The 16,326-nt window shown below is 42.7% G+C and overlaps 1 protein-coding gene across 1 annotated transcript; it reads left to right on the top strand.

Annotated features, from left to right (window-relative positions):
* The first annotated feature begins 519 nt into the window (after positions 1 to 519).
* Positions 520 to 16,061, top strand: plcxd3 (phosphatidylinositol-specific phospholipase C, X domain containing 3). The gene is made up of 3 exons (XM_076289773.1): positions 520 to 622; positions 11,974 to 12,682; positions 15,905 to 16,061. The coding sequence occupies exons 1-3, from the start codon at positions 520 to 522 to the stop codon at positions 16,059 to 16,061; spliced, it is 969 nt and encodes a 322-aa protein (XP_076145888.1).
* The last annotated feature ends 265 nt before the right edge of the window (positions 16,062 to 16,326 follow it).

Here is a 16,326-nt window from a genome sequence, read left to right as displayed (position 1 = left end):
AAAAAGGAAAACCTGTTCGTTCGTTTGGAAGTGGTGGTGGTCAGGTGGTGTTTTTTTTATTATTATTGAATTCATAAATGTGTTGAATAAATAGATTTCTACAACAGGTTGACTGCTAAAAATGATGGGTGTTCTCCAAAAACAGAAGAGAGGGAGAATACAACGTTTGAAATGGAGATTTGGACATTGTAACTCAGCGGCCTGGATCACAAATAATACCTTGAATGACATCAAACGAATCAACAAAACTCACTGGTGCCAATGTGGTGCAAAAGATAGCTGGTCACCAAGGCAAATTAAAATAGAATCTCTTTCAAAGTAAACGCATTTTCAACATCTCTCCATAATGTCTGTTTAAAGTAGGTTTATTATTATTACTATTATTATTATAGTGGGCGCCGGCTTGGGGGTGTGGCTCCACTGGTGCTGTGCTCTGCTCGGTCTGGTTGCACAGGAGAGGAGCCAGCTTTGCCAGATCATTCAGCTTATGAGCACCGAGTACACGCAGCATCGGACGGCATGGCTTCGTCTCATGGGAAGAATGAACTCCGCCTTGCAGACTGGATGGCAAGTTTGCCGGAGAACCTTCACAGCACCCCTCTGACTAACCTGGCTATACCCGGTAAGAGTTCCTCTATTTGGCGAAGGCGCGTAAAGAGACTCGAAAGTGTTTTGCAATTATGCTTTATAAGAAATACGATGTTTATATTATTACCATAGGTGATCTGTGGGTGCTGCCTACCACAAAGGTCAATAAAAAACTAATTATTTTCTCTACTAGTTCATGCTACTGATATGATATATTTAACTAAAAGTGGTTCAAAGCAGGTAGAATTGTTGTAGCAATGGTTCGTATTTACGAGGATATTTGTTTCTGATGCATCAAACATGACTGCAGTTGAACATGACACCTGTTGCTCTGGGGCATAAGTCGAAAACATCTGTATCTGCGATTGAAGCCGCCGAATACGCAGTGCTTGCTGTGATGTCCGTCTGTTAATCCACCCTGAATATATATTTCTAAAACGCGCAGGACTCGGGAGCGACAGATGGAAAGGCAGTGTTACTGAATCATTCAAAATGAGTGTCATTTGTTGATGCGTGGCTGCCCGGCACATGCTGGACACTATTCATGAAAATTACCATTTGCTTGGGTTTCAATCACTCTGGATGTCGCTTGTTTTGGTTTGAGTAAATGTCCCTGTCCTGGATGTTCCTTCAAAGTTTTTCGCACACTCAGAAAATATTTTGCCTTGAAGTTATAGTTTTTAGAACTGAATTAAGACACCAAAAAATTGTATATAGTATACACTAACATATTGTGATTATGCTACTCTTACGCTGTGCGTAATTATTTAGAGTACATATAAAGCGATTAATCGACTACCTGCTTGATGGTGTTCAAATAGTCAGGTAGGCTATAACCCAAGGACACCGTAGGTATTCTATGTTCAGAGGGCAGCTGCGCTGATCACCATCATGCCAGCAGGGGAGCCACGATCTGTTCATCTGCCAGTATGGTGAAAATTCAAGTGGCCATGGCATATCGGTTTTGAGGACAAGGCACGAATCTTGATTGCTGTGGTGGTAGTGCACATGGTTGGTTAAGAGATGTCCACACACATAGCCTAAATTTTCTTAGGATTAGGAATTGCATGTTGCCATCTTAATTGGGCAATTACAGTCATACATCAAGTCAATTTCAATCATTTTTATAAGATCATACATGGTGTATCAGTCATTTATGCCTTCATTTTTAACATAGGAGTGTCTCTGACTTGATGTCTGGGGGATGCTGCCACATAGCTTGCACAGGCACATAATGTTGTTCATGCTTGGTAAAATGTAATCATGTAGAATGTAGTAAGGTAGAGCATAAATTGGCTCCTGATGGTATGTATGCATAGTTCATTGGGGGGGGAGATTGTCTGATTGGCAACTGGCAGGAGAAGAGAAGTGAAGAGATGGCCAATCAGCAGGTCCAGCTCTGCCTAAAGCCCAGCAGTGATTACAAAAGCCTGATTAAACGCATCTGGTACTGATTTGTCACTACACTGGGCACTAGCACAATGAGTCATTATCTGCTCATTAACTGTGTCTGACCAGGGCTCAAACCACTGACCAAGCACACACACAAACACAATCAATCAAAAATACCTTAAATATAAGAAAATATGCCACCCAATCGAAAAGCAACTCCTCGTTTTGGTTCAACGGCAATTCGTTTTTTTTATTATTATTATTTAATTATAGTTCAGTATTTTAGTGGCCAATAGGATTGGTTAAGCCTGTGGGGTGCAGAGGGAATATGATGGAAGCCACAGCTTGTGTTTTGGGTCATTCATTTAATCAAAGTGATATTGCCACACACACACACACACACACACACACACACACACACACACACACACACACACACACACACACACACACACACACACACACACACACACACACACAGACTGTTCTCCCCTGAGCACAGGTGTGAGGGATGTTTTAGTATAGTATAGAGTCTTTTCATGACTGGAGCTGCAGGTGGATCCCTGTGGTGCCCCTTGCTCTTGTAAACACACACACACACACACACACACACACACACACAGATACACAGATACACACACACACATTTCAATATAGAGATACTCCCACCATGCTGTGAATTTTTACATTATTGAAAGTGTCCTTCATGGCTTCAGGCAGCCATATTGGCATTTTGCAGCCTTTAAACACTAATTTATAGCTAGGCTATAATACTCTGTTATTTATTTTCAAACATGCCCCTCCCCCACATTCATTTCTTAGTTTCTAACCACCTTAGGGGAGTGTGCGTGTGTGTGTGTGTGTGTTTGCTCATCACCAGTAGCAACGTCTGTAATACAGCATGGGAGGTCATCTACCTGTGTGCAGTCCTGTCAAGGCTCTTTTTCTGTGCTGTGTATTTGTCTGACTAATAAATGAAGCCAATGATCATTCAGACCATGCTACCAATATGAGTCCTCAATATGAGTCTCTTAGTCAGTCAGTCAGTCAGTGCTCTAACCACTTCTAAAACTGTGAAAGTATCAGACAATGAATTTGGCTCCTCACAGTCCTCTACAGTAGCTGTCTGCTATGCGTGTGAGCTCTACAAATTTCTGGTGATCAAACTCTGCCCTGGCTCTGTAAATGACTCATGAGCCATGCTGTTCCAGCCTATCAACATATTGCTTCAGGAGCATGGAGTGTCATTTGATCAGTTCAAATAACCCTTTGCCAAAATCATGGACTGTACCTTTTATGGAATTATTATTTGTTTATGAGACTGAATGAAGTGAACTGAATGCACTGGTAAGAGAGACATGGGGTGCCGCATGGGAAAATACACATAGATGGCATGAGCCATTTTGCTGTTGGAGTAACAACGGCTACCCCACAGTCCTGTTCTCTGCATGTGACCTCAACATCTGGGACCAACTGTGCATGGCATCGCCTAGAGAAAGTCACCATCAGCGGTTGTACCATATCAGTGTCCTTGTTTACCTTGCCGATGATCATGCTGGTCAAGGCAGCAGAAGTGGAAGGTGGGGGTCGCCTGTCATGACCCAGCATTCGTCAACCTCCAAACAGAGTCTACATGGATGACCCGACTGTCTGTCGTAGCAACATCAATGGCAGGATGCTGATGGCTCCTCCAAGGCCTGAAAAGGGTTGTTATATGGCTGAGATTAAAACTGACAGCAGTCCAATCCTGATTCTGTCAGTGTCTAAGGAGCCTGTGACAAACCAAGGGAAGATGTTTAGCTGAACCCTGAGAGACATTGCAGCAATGCCGTCGATTTGTATGGAGTTGGAAGTATGGCTACCAGCATGGAAGTACGGCTACCAGCAGTGGAGAAGTCAGGACTTCCAAGGAAGTTCAAGGCATGGACTTAGCATGGTATACAGGCCAGACTTCTCTGGCCCCTGTTGATATTGTTTGAAGTTTCCATCGTGCAAGCAGGGAGCTTGAACTAATTGGGACAATGCTACTGCCCATAAGATCACCTGGGTAGAACTAGATTCATCAGCTCCCAACGCTGCACAACATTTGCTCTAAGGAAGCAGCTCTAATCTAAAGAAACAGCTGAAGTTTTTGGAAGACATTGCTGCGAACCGATTGAAATGGGCTGAAGGGGCTTTGCGGGGAAGTCTCTTATTAGACACTCTATATTAGATATTTAGATATTAGATATTAGACATTATTAGACATTAGATACTCAGACCCCTAGAAGATTGCTGCAAAGAAGAGCCACCAAAAACATCATCGAAATAGAGCTGTAGAAAAAGGGATACCCATTTTTGATAGAGAACTGTCACCATCACATATATCCCAAACATTATAGCTTCCCCATCTTTGGACTCCTACGTGCTGACGCTTTTCAGAAGCCAGAGTGTTTTTAAACCAACAAAGTGGATAAAACAGATGGATGGGTTATGACGTATGTTTCTTAATCAACCACCCAGCAGACGAATAAAGTATTTGATTTCCCTTCTGATGAGGAAAGTAATTGATTTTACCTCAGACTATACTTGAAACATGCCTTTACTCACACTGTCAAAAGACACTTCACTTGACACTGAATGAATAGAAAGATGGATAAGCACCCCTACAGATGTGAGACAAGCACCAACATGTAAACAATTGTATGTGTAGCTGATAGATGGTTTACCAGTTAATGAGGTGTATTGTCATTAATTCACTCATCAATTATAAATATATTATTGTCTTCTCTTTGCTTTTAGGGATTGGTATTCATCATCAGGATATGTACTCTCTGATTTTTTCATAGTGGCACTGACAATAGTTTTACTGCATGCTGTCTTGGTATTACTGATCTAGGACCTTTGGGACTGAGTATCTGAGCAAGTTTTACAACACTTTCTGCAGTTTTATGGGAGGAAGTTGCTTTGGAAACAAATTCTTCACTTCTCAATTATAGCCTGCCCCCTCTAAATGGCATGAAGATTATAGGAGGAAAAAAGCCAGTGTTTGAGTGGATTCATCGGGTCTGATAAAGAGTTGATGCTCAAATTGACATTTGAAATGTTAATAAATGTGAACATTTTAAACATTTGAAATGTTAATAAATCAAGGTTTTCTATAAGCTGTCAGTCGTGTACAAGGCACATTTGATTGAATGCATGTAGTAGTGTGAATCTAATCTAATCTAATCTAATCTAATCTAATAAGTGTGCATGTTGTGTCTGAAATTGCCTATAATTCTTTACTTAGTGAGTAGATATCACCATGGAGCTTTTGTTTGGCTACTGTTCTGTTTTGATTTTCATTTATAGAGGAAAGTTAATTCAATATTTGTATATATTTATATATATATATTTTCTCCTAAAAGATTTACCGCAACATTCAAATAATTAGCCTGAGGCTGTCAGATGGCGTCGCCGGTTTGTCGAGTCCAATTAATCCCTTCGGCTGGCTGTGTGTTCTCCCGTACTCGGCATGAAGTCTAAGGAAAACGAGAAGGACATTTCACGCAAAACAACAGAGGGGATAAACAAACCAAAATCACCAATTCAGTGTAGTTAGATGGGGAGTGTACACTGTGTTGGTTGAAAGCAGGGTAATTTTCTAAAGCAGTTATCTGATTTTAGCATGATGTGCCATTTTCATGTCTCTAACAAGAGGCTCCTGGTTGCAAGAAGTCATTTGCATACAAACTTGCTGCAGGCTTTTAAGGGCTTTAAATGCAGATGTGTTTTGATGTTCTATAAGCTGTCACAGAGAGATTGCATTTTGTTCCTGCAGGCATGCCTTGCAGGTCTGAATGGAAGAGGGATTGAGGGTGAGGGTAAGGGTGAGGGTGAGATTGTGATGTTTTTCAGGCCGCCCTCAAAAGTTGTTGTTCTTGCTGTTGCTGCTGTTGTTGGAAGCTCTTCTATATTTTCCACATATGCTATTTTTTTAATCTTACCTTAGATTAAAGGCAAGGTCATTCCACTTACTCATTCCATAGCCCTCTTCCAGAGCCCCAGCTTGGCGTCTGTTTGCCTGCAGGTAGACACCTTTGTCATTGCATCTGACATGGCTTTTAGAAGAAGCATAATGGGTCTAGACCTTTTGCTATAGGTACTTTAAATTAACGGTGCTTCTCTCTCTCTCTCTCTCTCTCTCTCTCTCTCTCTCTCTATATATATATATATATATATATATATATATATATATATATATATATATTTCTCTCTTCTCTCTCTCTCTCTCTCTCTCTCTCTCCCCCATGCAGTCAGCCCTCAGATAAATCATCTTCCTGGATTTCAGACAAGCTGAGAGCATGATGGGGTCACTGCCTGACCACTGTTGACCATTAAGTGATTGTGTCATGTAGAAATCTCCTCTGGCTCAGAGCATCGAAAGTTGCCCTATATGTAGCAGAGCATGAAGACCCTGTGCGGAACAACGTGTCCCTTTCAAATGATTATATGCCAGGAAGAGTTTAATTTTTGAGGGATATGGTAGGCCTAACACTTATAATAGGGGTGTGTAGGGGTACAAAGGTTGTGTATTTGTGTTTTAATTGGCATGTATGCTACTCCTTGGTAGTTCAGTGAAACAGTTTTCAGGTTACAGTACAAGTTGCTTGCTACATGGATAAAATGGGCTTGTAGCCTATTGCCTCAACATTTGATTGAAATAACAGCTAATACAACACAAACTCTGTCACTTCCTTTTATTCGTGTGCACAACTACTGTAGATATGCAGAGACTTCTGCTACTGTAGGGACTATTGAATGTTGGTGAAAAGCAATGACAACAGCTTTGATTGTTACACTAAAACTGAACAAAGCACTACTTTGAACTACTGTGGATGAATATTTTTCTCTTGTATCATATAAACTGCAAAGTTACATTGGTAGCTATGTTGGATAGAAAGAGATAGAAGGTATGTGTATAAGAAGGTGTGAGTTTCTGGCCACCTGTATCTGTACAACCTTCATGTTCACAAGAGTCCTTTGCTGTTTGGATTGAGGAACGTAATTGAAAGGTGTCTGTTGCTTTTGTAGGCTATGTGGCCAGGGACCCAGCACAACAACCCAGAATGGGCCTTGACAGATTTTCAGGCTTTTCAGCTCATCTTTCCGTTCTTTTCAGCTGCCATCAATCCTTGAGTTCAGGCACTAAAGTGAGTGGATTGTTCCGGTCTCCCCTTTAACAAGATAAATGGACACGGTGAAGTGACCAGAACATTAAGTTTCAAGGTTGCGGCAAAGTCACCATCTCAAAATGATAATTCACTCATGGTGCCACTCTAGCAGCGAGATGTCCATCCTTCCGTTAATAGTCGTGTTGTTGTATGAGAGAGAGAGAGAGAGAAAATGATGGTGGATGAGAGACTTGTGTCACTCTTATGGTCTCTGTCACTGTGAATCTGCGAGCACAGAAGCCAGAAGCACATTTAGGTCTTGAGATTTGCCATGGTTAGCCTCATTACCGAGTGAAGTGTTGCAGGACACACAGCAAGGCTGTTGCTATGTAGCCATGTTCTTTCTTTTTTTATAAGTATATTTTTTGGGGGCTTTTTTATGTCTTTAATGCGACAGGATAGTGGAGAATGACAAGAAGCGAGTGGGAGAGAGAGTCGGGGTGGGATCCAGAAAGGACCACGGGGCGGGAATCGAACTCGGGTCGCCGGCGTAAGGTGCAGGTGCCCCAGCCAGTTGCGCCACGGCTGGGGCCAGCCATGTTCTTTCTAACTTAGATCTATGGCCCTTTGAGACTCACTCTAACTGGTCGGTCGTGGTGGTGTGCAGGGGCGTAGCACCAAATTCTGGGCCCTATGCACAAGTGGTGGCCATGGGCCCCCCCCCAACCAACCAACCACCGGCTGTAAGCATGAAGCATGAGGTTCACAACTAACTACACATTGAATTAATCCATAGATATATACACTAGATGTCGCCTTGACTACTGCTGTTCATTGGAACGAATGCGTCAATCGAGACGCCATCTTGCTTCAGTGATCCACTCCTCTATAATGCATTAGCGTCAATCTGGGCAAAGATCTAGCGAAAATAAAATCACCATAAATCGTCAAAATCTCAAGCAATTATCTAGTTTTTTGGGTTGTTCCAACTGACAGGCATGTATTTATGGTTGAGTCTAGAGAAAACTAAGCTTAAGACGATAATAAAGATACATTTTACCCGTCTAGCCCCATAGACTCCCATTCATTCTGCACTAGCTAGCGGCGGCCCCTAGAGGAACAATGAGTAAACTGCAACCAAGTTCGATACAATGAAAGTAAACAGGCTCTTCGTAGACATGCTCTGGTTGAGGCCACATACCCCTCGTCTCGTTTACTCATGTAAGTTGTAATCTCACCAGAAGTTGCTGTAGATCTGTAGAACATTTACCTCTGCTACTACATAGGCTACGCCAGTCGTTACTTTTATAATCATGGGTCAGTGCCATGGGCAAACGAGATGTAGCTGAATTCATAAATGACAAAGCCATGAGAAAGGTGATTTTCTTACGTTTCAACAACAAAGAAGCCGATCTGCCATCATTGTGAGAAGTTCCCAAATTTGTCGCTAATCGTTAAAAAGGTTTTCTATCGCTGGGGATGGCCAAACGTCGCTAAATAGGTAACGCTGACAATACAGGAGAACTAGTTTAGCGCTTCAGATCCCTGTACCAAGATGGCGGCGGTGTTGACGCATGCTGAGAAGCAGAAGGCGACATCTAGTGTATCTATGGAATTAAAGGGGTGGTTCAGGATTTTGGACATAAGACCTCATTTCCAAGTAAGCAAGTGTGATATTTATCAGTGGAGACCGTTTTCAACACGTTTCATCCAGTCCTTCTAATTGCAGAGTTCGCAGGTGCTAGGCTAGCGCAAGTCAACGGTATGTGCTAGCTTGCCACTAAAGACAGTCTTACCCACTCCAAAGTACACCCGAGGCAAATTCCAGACAATCGATGTAAATGTCTGTGTTGATAGAATAGTGTGAGAAATACAACTACCCTCGCATCGCGTTGCAATAGTTATACTTTGGTCCCTGAAGTTGGTAGTAGTCATTTTGCATCTCAGCGGCGGACTGATATTACCAAGGCTACTACTAGGTATCCCCATTGGAGTGCGCTTTACTGTTTACTTTTCGGCGCAGTACTACTAACCGGAGCAAGTATAATTCCGCCGCTGCTAAGAAACTAGTCCCTCAAAATGTAATGCGATCGTTGAAATGCAAGGATAGAAAAACGTTAGAAATAACACTATCAAAACAGACATTTACATCGATAGTCTGGCGTTATAATTTATTTGCCTCGGGTGTACTTTGGAGTGGGTAAGACTGTTTTTAGTGGCAGGCTAGCACATACCGTTGACTTGCGCTAGCCTAGCACCTGCGAAGTCTGCAATTAGAAGGACTGGATGAAACGTGTTGAAAACGGTCTCCACTGATAAATATCACACTTGCTTACTTGGAAATGAGGTCCTATGTCCAAAATCCTGAACCACCCCTTTAATCTAACAACTCTTATATGTACTGTATAACAGAAAATAATCGTATTACCCAAGACGTCACTGAATTTCTGTTTTATTTGAAGAATGTTTAAAAGCTAGAACATGAAATGAATGAAAACACTTTTGGCTGAGAGAACAGCTATCTATACAAATTGAGCACTTTTGGCTGAGAGAACAGCTATCTATAGCTAACTGAGTGTGATGCGTTTCACAAGTTAGCTTTGCTACTAATTTGACAGCCTTTCCTCATGAACCTAGCCTATATAACATTGAGCCTACTAAGTTAAGCTATTAGCTCATAATAATTTTCGAATTAGTAGGCTATTGAAATGTTGTGGTAGGCATAAATCAGGCATCATGTTATGTCTAATTTTGTGTTAATGCTGTTTTAGCACTGATAATCGTGGATTCGCGGTGGTATTGAAGTGTTTTGTAACCTTCAGGAGTTCATTTCATTTGTAGACTATTGCTTTCACATTAGGCTCACCTTTCTTGGGAAAGAAGGCTGTTAGCACTTGTTTTCCCTCATTTCTTTTTTTCTCCCTTTCTTGCCTCTCTTTTCTTTTCTGGGAACTGGATTTAGCTTTCTTAGACTTAGACATCTTCACACCGTGACCGTCTGCATTGCCGCTTCGGCAGAACGAATGAACATTACTTCAAAAATGCACCTAGCAGGGGAAGGCGGACTGAACCATTTCGTGCAAGAGAGAGGGTGCCTGCCCTCAAACAATGTTGGCTTGGACACAATTTAATACATCAATCAACTGATGCATTTACCCGAAATATTTGCATCTATATTAGTTAATAACATTTATTAAGATCTTTAAATTAAGGAAATTATTTATTATTAAGGAAAATAAAATTCAACTCCTTAGGGGCCCTCCCCCCACTTGGGGCCCGGGTAATTTATTCCCACTTGTCCCCCCACTACGACGCCCTTGGTGGTGTGCATTTGGTGGTGGGATCGATCAGCTCTCACGTGAGGACTGGGCAGGCTCCTCCAGCCCCAGCGACGGTAGATGTCAGTGTGAGCGCAGTACCCGAAGTGAAAAACACACCAGTGACCTTTCAGGGAGTGTCAAAGGAGGATAGCAGTGAGCTAAAAAGAGAGATGGAGAGACAGACAGACAACAGACAGATGGAGACGGAGGAAGCTCAAGATGGATGGGTCTAGGGATTGTCTGCTCAGGCAAATGGCCGTTTGTCTAGCATGCCTTGAGGAAATGAGTGGGCGGGGTGGTAATGATCTGTGATGAAGCAGGTTATTAGACACTGCTGTTTCCTCTCGCTGCACACACACACACCAGGGTTGTGCACAATTTGAATTGCAATTCTGCTTCTTGTTTGCTACCTCAATTGAAATGCAAGTGAAATTCAAGAATTGAATTGGAATTTAAAAGCCAGTTTCAATTAAATTCTGGAATTTTGCACAAGCCTGACACACACACACACACACACACACACACACACACGTGTTCGTCTCACTGAAGGAGTCGGAGCTCTCTCCACACCTCCCCCTTCATTCTTTCTCCTCCTCTTTCTCCTCCTCTTCCTCCGCATCCTCTGTCTTGTTCCCCATGCTCTCTCTTGACGCTCACTTAGTTTGACATCAGCTGCTTTGTGTGACATTTTCAAATGCCTGCTTTTACGACCTATGGAGTTGGTGCTAGTGGAGTTGCTTCGTTTGTCTCACTGAAGGTCATTAAAGTGTCCCTTGCTGGTGATATCAGTGAAGCATCTCAGTTTATCTTGTTTGGGGACGTACATGTCTTTTTTGTCATCAGGCTTGATTTTATTCGTTTCATTTCCAATAGTGTTAATGTCAAAAGCCTCCAAAATAGACCTCTTAGCTCCAATAATCTGTGCAATCTTTTTTGCACCATTAACGTTGAAAGTCATCTTGTTTTTGTCTCTTTCTATAAAGAAGATTGTGATTACCAATAGAGAATGTTCAATTCCAAAATGTGTTATGAAGAGCTGGTGAGATAATATAAGATTTTAGAAATGTAATCAACACACTCAACCATTGAACCATCTCCGGTCAGGAGTAAACTCGTCCGCAGTCTAAACAGGGCTTATTACCAAATGGCATATTTTGTGCTTTTGCCATGTTTGGCCATGTCTTTTCTCAGCCATGTTTATTTAGATGGTGTTGCTCGTGGCCATCTGCAGGAAAAATTTGTTTTGATTGGTTTGCTTGTTTGTAGCTTACTGAAGCCTTCATATTTAATTAACTGCAGATTGCACATTGTATAATGCAAACATGTGTGTGTAGATTCAGTGCTCGTTGTCATATCAACATAAATAGCGATCTGTTACTGCTCAAGTGTGCTTAAGTAATGGCTTGGAATTAAGTTTGATATGCACTCCTGTGCATTGTCAATTTGGAGTTAATTATAAATCTACATGAAGTGAAATGTTAATGCTATACTATAAACTGCCTAATATACTGTACTCATTATGGACCATTTCTCTCCAGGTTCCCATGATTCCTTTAGCTTCTACATTGATGAGGCCTCTCCTGTGGGTCCAGAGCAGCCGGAGACTGTGCAGAACTTCGTCTCCGTTTTTGGCACGGTGGCCAAGAAGCTGATGCGCAAGTGGCTGGCCACGCAGACCATGAACTTCAGCAGCCAGCTGGACGCCGGCGTGCGCTTTTTCGACCTGCGCATCTCCACCAAGCCGCGCGACCCCGACAACGAGCTCTACTTCGCCCACGGGCTCTTCAGCGCCACGGTTCGCGAGGGCCTGGAGCAGATCAGTGCCTTCCTGGCCTCGCACGCGCGCGAGGTGGTCTTCTTGGACTTCAACCACTTCTACGGCATGCAGAACCTCCACCACGAGAAACTGGTGCAAATGCTGCGCACCGTCTTCGGCGACCGCCTCTGCCCGGTCATCTTCGCCCAGGAGGTCAGCCTCAAGTACCTGTGGGAGAAGGAGTACCAGGTGCTGGTCTTCTACCACAACCCCATGGCGCTGGACGTGCCATTCCTGTGGCCGGGGCAGATGATGCCATCGCCTTGGGCCAACACCACCGACCCGGACAAGCTCATCCAGTTCCTGCAGACGTCAGTGACTGACCGCCGACACAAGGGGACCTTCTTCGTGTCGCAGGTGGTGCTGACCCCCAAGGCCAGCACAGTGATGAAGGGAGTGGCCAGTGGATTGCGGGAGACCATCACAGAGAGGTAAGCAGATGGAGACGCTGTGCCATGCTGTCCTTTCCTGCTGTTACTGCTTCTGCTCAGCAGGTTACTGGAATTGGCTGACTGACAGGAGTTTGCTCCACTTGACTAGTTAGTAATATCCAACAATACTTACATTGCCGTAGCCAAAGGCACCAATACATTATTGTCACTGACAGAGCCAAATCTTCTTCCAGAAAATATATGATACTGTTACAAAACATTCAAGTGATAATCTTCACCTGGACACATTTTTGGAATATGTTTGCGTATGAATAGTTGAAAGTAATGGAAGTTTGAGGAAGTAGCCTATATTCTGCTTGTATTTAAGAACGGTAACTGATTCACCAAAGAACAACTGATGTCTCTCACGGAATAAGGTTTGGAGCCTTTTATTAGAGATGCAGTAATTGACATTGATTTATTTTGAGGAGTGAGTGATTGATCAAACGTAAAAAATACTATTCCTTATGTCACATTACTGTGTGCGGGGAATATATGCATTAATTAATTTAGTTTTGCATTTGTGATGCAATGTTTTGCTCTTTTACATTTTTGGACTGTTTCTTGTTTTGAGTATTGAGGGTGGAGTGGGCAGTAGTAAATCCTGTGGGAAAAAAAGAAAAAAGATGAGGGAAACGTACTGGAAAGGTACAGTGAAATAATGAAAATATAATATACTGTATAATGAAAAAGGAAAAGATTTGTTCCACGCCCACCTTTGGTGATTACCGGGGCTAATGCAATTAGAACAAATAATTAGCTTCTGTGAGCCATTTGTAATTAACAACCTTCCTCTAATTCCTGACTAATTTGTTCAAGTCATAGAACACATTGCCCTCCAACTCTACTGAAGATGAATCGCACTGTTTGCTGTGAACAGCATTTGATCCACATTTTTTACACATTTTAATCTTTGTTTTATTTTTAGCAGCTTAATTGGTGGTCAGCTCAAGGACTTGCTAATTTGTGATCCGCTAACAGGAAGGTGTTCTTTGTAACATCACCTTGGTTAAGCAATTTATAGTGCAGCACAAGATGAAAGAGTATCATAAAGAGTCTCTCTGACTTAAAGTAGCAAAAATAGCTACTTTAATTAGTGAGATAACATCTGGCCAACTAACATAGTGAGGTGCAACTACAGTATCTTTTGCTAATTTTATTTCCCAATTGATAAGAGTGTTGCCATCTTATATTCACCACGATGGCAAATTAAAGTTAATAACCTTTTTTTTAATCATCATTGTCCTTTTCATTTGTGATGTCTAAATGAAAACAGTGAGAAATCAGCAGTCCTCCTAACATGTGATAAATGGGCTCCTCACACTCTATGTGTTAAACTCAGCCATCTGTCTACAGAAAAATACACAGTAGGCTAGTCTAGAACAGAATGGCATCAATTCTAGCAATGACAGTATCATACTGAAATAGTATTTGGCAGATTTAACCTGAACCAGTGTTTCTTTTTATCCTGTCTATAGTAGCCCTATAATGTGCATAAAGAAAATGCACTGCATGGTAGTATAGGATATGGCTTACAGTATATCTACCCTCTAGTCTATTGGCTAATGGTCTGAAGGAAAGACCTTGCCTCAAGGCTGCTGTCATCTCATTAGCAAACAGGCTAAAAGAGGCAACATGTTAAAAGCACCAAAGCAAGGTAATGAATGTACACAGCAAAGCAAGGTACAGGAGAAGATGTACCGTATGTTTGAATGAAAATCTATCATGGGCAAAATAATATAATTTACCCTCTTGATACAAACATTACAGGGGAGTTGTGCAATAGTAACTCAGTTTTGTACAAATTTACTTTTAAAAGCTATGTACACTTATTTGTAGTCTCAATATGGCGACCTGACAAAGTCTCTCTGTGGTGGACATGATGGGCATGCTGAGGGATGTGGGAAATGTGCGGCCAGTGATGTGGGCTCTCATGTGAGCATGTGTGTGCCGGCGGGTGGCTGGCAGCCAGGGGAGTGTCGGCTGGTGAGCTAATGCATTAGTTCAGCTCTGTGTAAGTGGAACATTAGCCTCAGGGGGTTGCTGACACCCTGAGTCACCAGGGCTCTTCAAAGGCTTGTCCAGAGGGGGGGGTTAAGTTTTTTTTTTACCCCCCTCTTTTTTATCTCTATCGCTGTATCTCATTCCATATATTTCTCTCTCTCTCCCAATCTCGATCATGTATCTCCTTCTATTCACACACATGCAGAGCCGATCACAATCACTTGGAAACCGGTTCACACCGTAAGCTGGTCAAATGTCTTTTTTTTTCCGTTTCGAAATGTCATGCCATAAAAGCCAGTGGAGCAGAAGACCAATGCATTATGTTGGACACGGCAAGTCATCCAAATGAAAACATGGTATCAGTGTCACGAGGCGGTGCCTCCCGACAAGCTTTAATGGCAGGGACCTGCTGTCTTTATTGCAGCTCCATACAAAAATGCTGAGTCATCCTAGTCATCTTGACTAGGCTGTGTAGCATCTCTCAAACTCATGGGCCCATTTTGTATGTGAGATTGTTTGGTCCAGATTTTGCAGCAAAGTTGTGGTGGGGAGTCGTGATTTCTCCTCATTTTCCCTCCCTTCCCACTTGTGGGATCTTTTGGCCAAAGTGTAGGCCGACTGACCCCTGTGTGAGTGCTGTAATGCCTTGGTGGGATTTTAGACCTTGCACATTTTTGTGATGCACAATAAGAAACTGCCATTAATGGCAGTGGTTATATTAAAGGAGAACTCTGGCTCACTAGTGTTTTCAACATAGGGCCCTGTTGTTCGAGGCCACAAAGTACTGTTGATAGGGAAAAAATCAGAACTAACTCGAGTTATCCTGCTAGTAGCTTGCGCAGCCAGGTGGCTACAAAGCTATGCTATGGGGGCAGATTTTACTGTAGACTGTGCCTCTTAACAGACTCAAATTGTCATTACAAGCGCTGTGCAACATGAACAGGATCCTTACGAGACACCACTATGTGTGTTTAACTCAGTCATTGTACAGTCCAAACACTGGATATACTTTTTCTTCACAATTTCCTGCTTTCTTGCTTTCATTTGTCTATAAGTACTAATGTTACTCAATTGTAAACTATGTTATATGTTTCTGTGTGTGTGTGTGTGTGTGTGTGTGTGTGTGTGTGTGTGTGTGTGTGTGTGTGTGTGTGTGTGTGTGTGTATGTGTCTGTTTGAATGTGTGTGTGTGTGCATGTGTGCGTGTGTGGTCTTTAGGGCCCTGCCCGGCATGATGCAATGGATCCGCTCGCAGCGGGCGGGCGAGAGCGGCATCAACATCATCACGGCCGACTTCGTGGAACTGGGTGACTTTGTCAGCGCCGTCATCACCCTCAACTACCTGCTGGAAGAGGAGGGCGAGAACGCCACCTGATCACCCATGCCCCCCCCCCCCACACACACACACACACAAACACCCACGATCCTACACACCTCCGCTGTGAGATGCCATCTCTTTCCTTTGACCCATCTCATGGGCGGGAAAATTATCCTTTACTGACGTTTTAGGGCTACCCCTTTCTAAAGCGAGAGCTTTTTTTCCGACAGAAGGAAGTAGTCTGACTTCAGTTTGGTGAGGTGGGGAGAATTTTTTATTTGAATTACTGGGGTAAAAAGGGCAATTCTTTGACTGCTGTCTG

This window comes from Alosa pseudoharengus, unplaced genomic scaffold (assembly GCF_046254945.1).
Source record: "Alosa pseudoharengus isolate Yale_2024_CS ecotype anadromous, Long Island Sound unplaced genomic scaffold, YU_APseudo_1.1 YU_APseudo_1.1_scf_17, whole genome shotgun sequence".
Classification (NCBI taxonomy): domain Eukaryota; kingdom Metazoa; phylum Chordata; class Actinopteri; order Clupeiformes; family Clupeidae; genus Alosa; species Alosa pseudoharengus.
This window is presented reverse-complemented; position numbering and strand designations above follow the sequence as displayed.

What these genes read in the sequence shown, in the direction of transcription:
- plcxd3 (XM_076289773.1), top strand. Translation starts at nt 520, where the DNA reads ATGGCTTCGTCTCATGGGAAGAATGAACTCCGCCTTGCAGACTGGATG. An exon ending in GACTAACCTGGCTATACCCG is followed by an intron (nt 623 to 11,973) that starts GTAAGAGTTCCT and finishes ATTTCTCTCCAG; the next exon opens with GTTCCCATGATTCCTTTAGC. An exon ending in CGGGAGACCATCACAGAGAG is followed by an intron (nt 12,683 to 15,904) that starts GTAAGCAGATGG and finishes TGTGGTCTTTAG; the next exon opens with GGCCCTGCCCGGCATGATGC.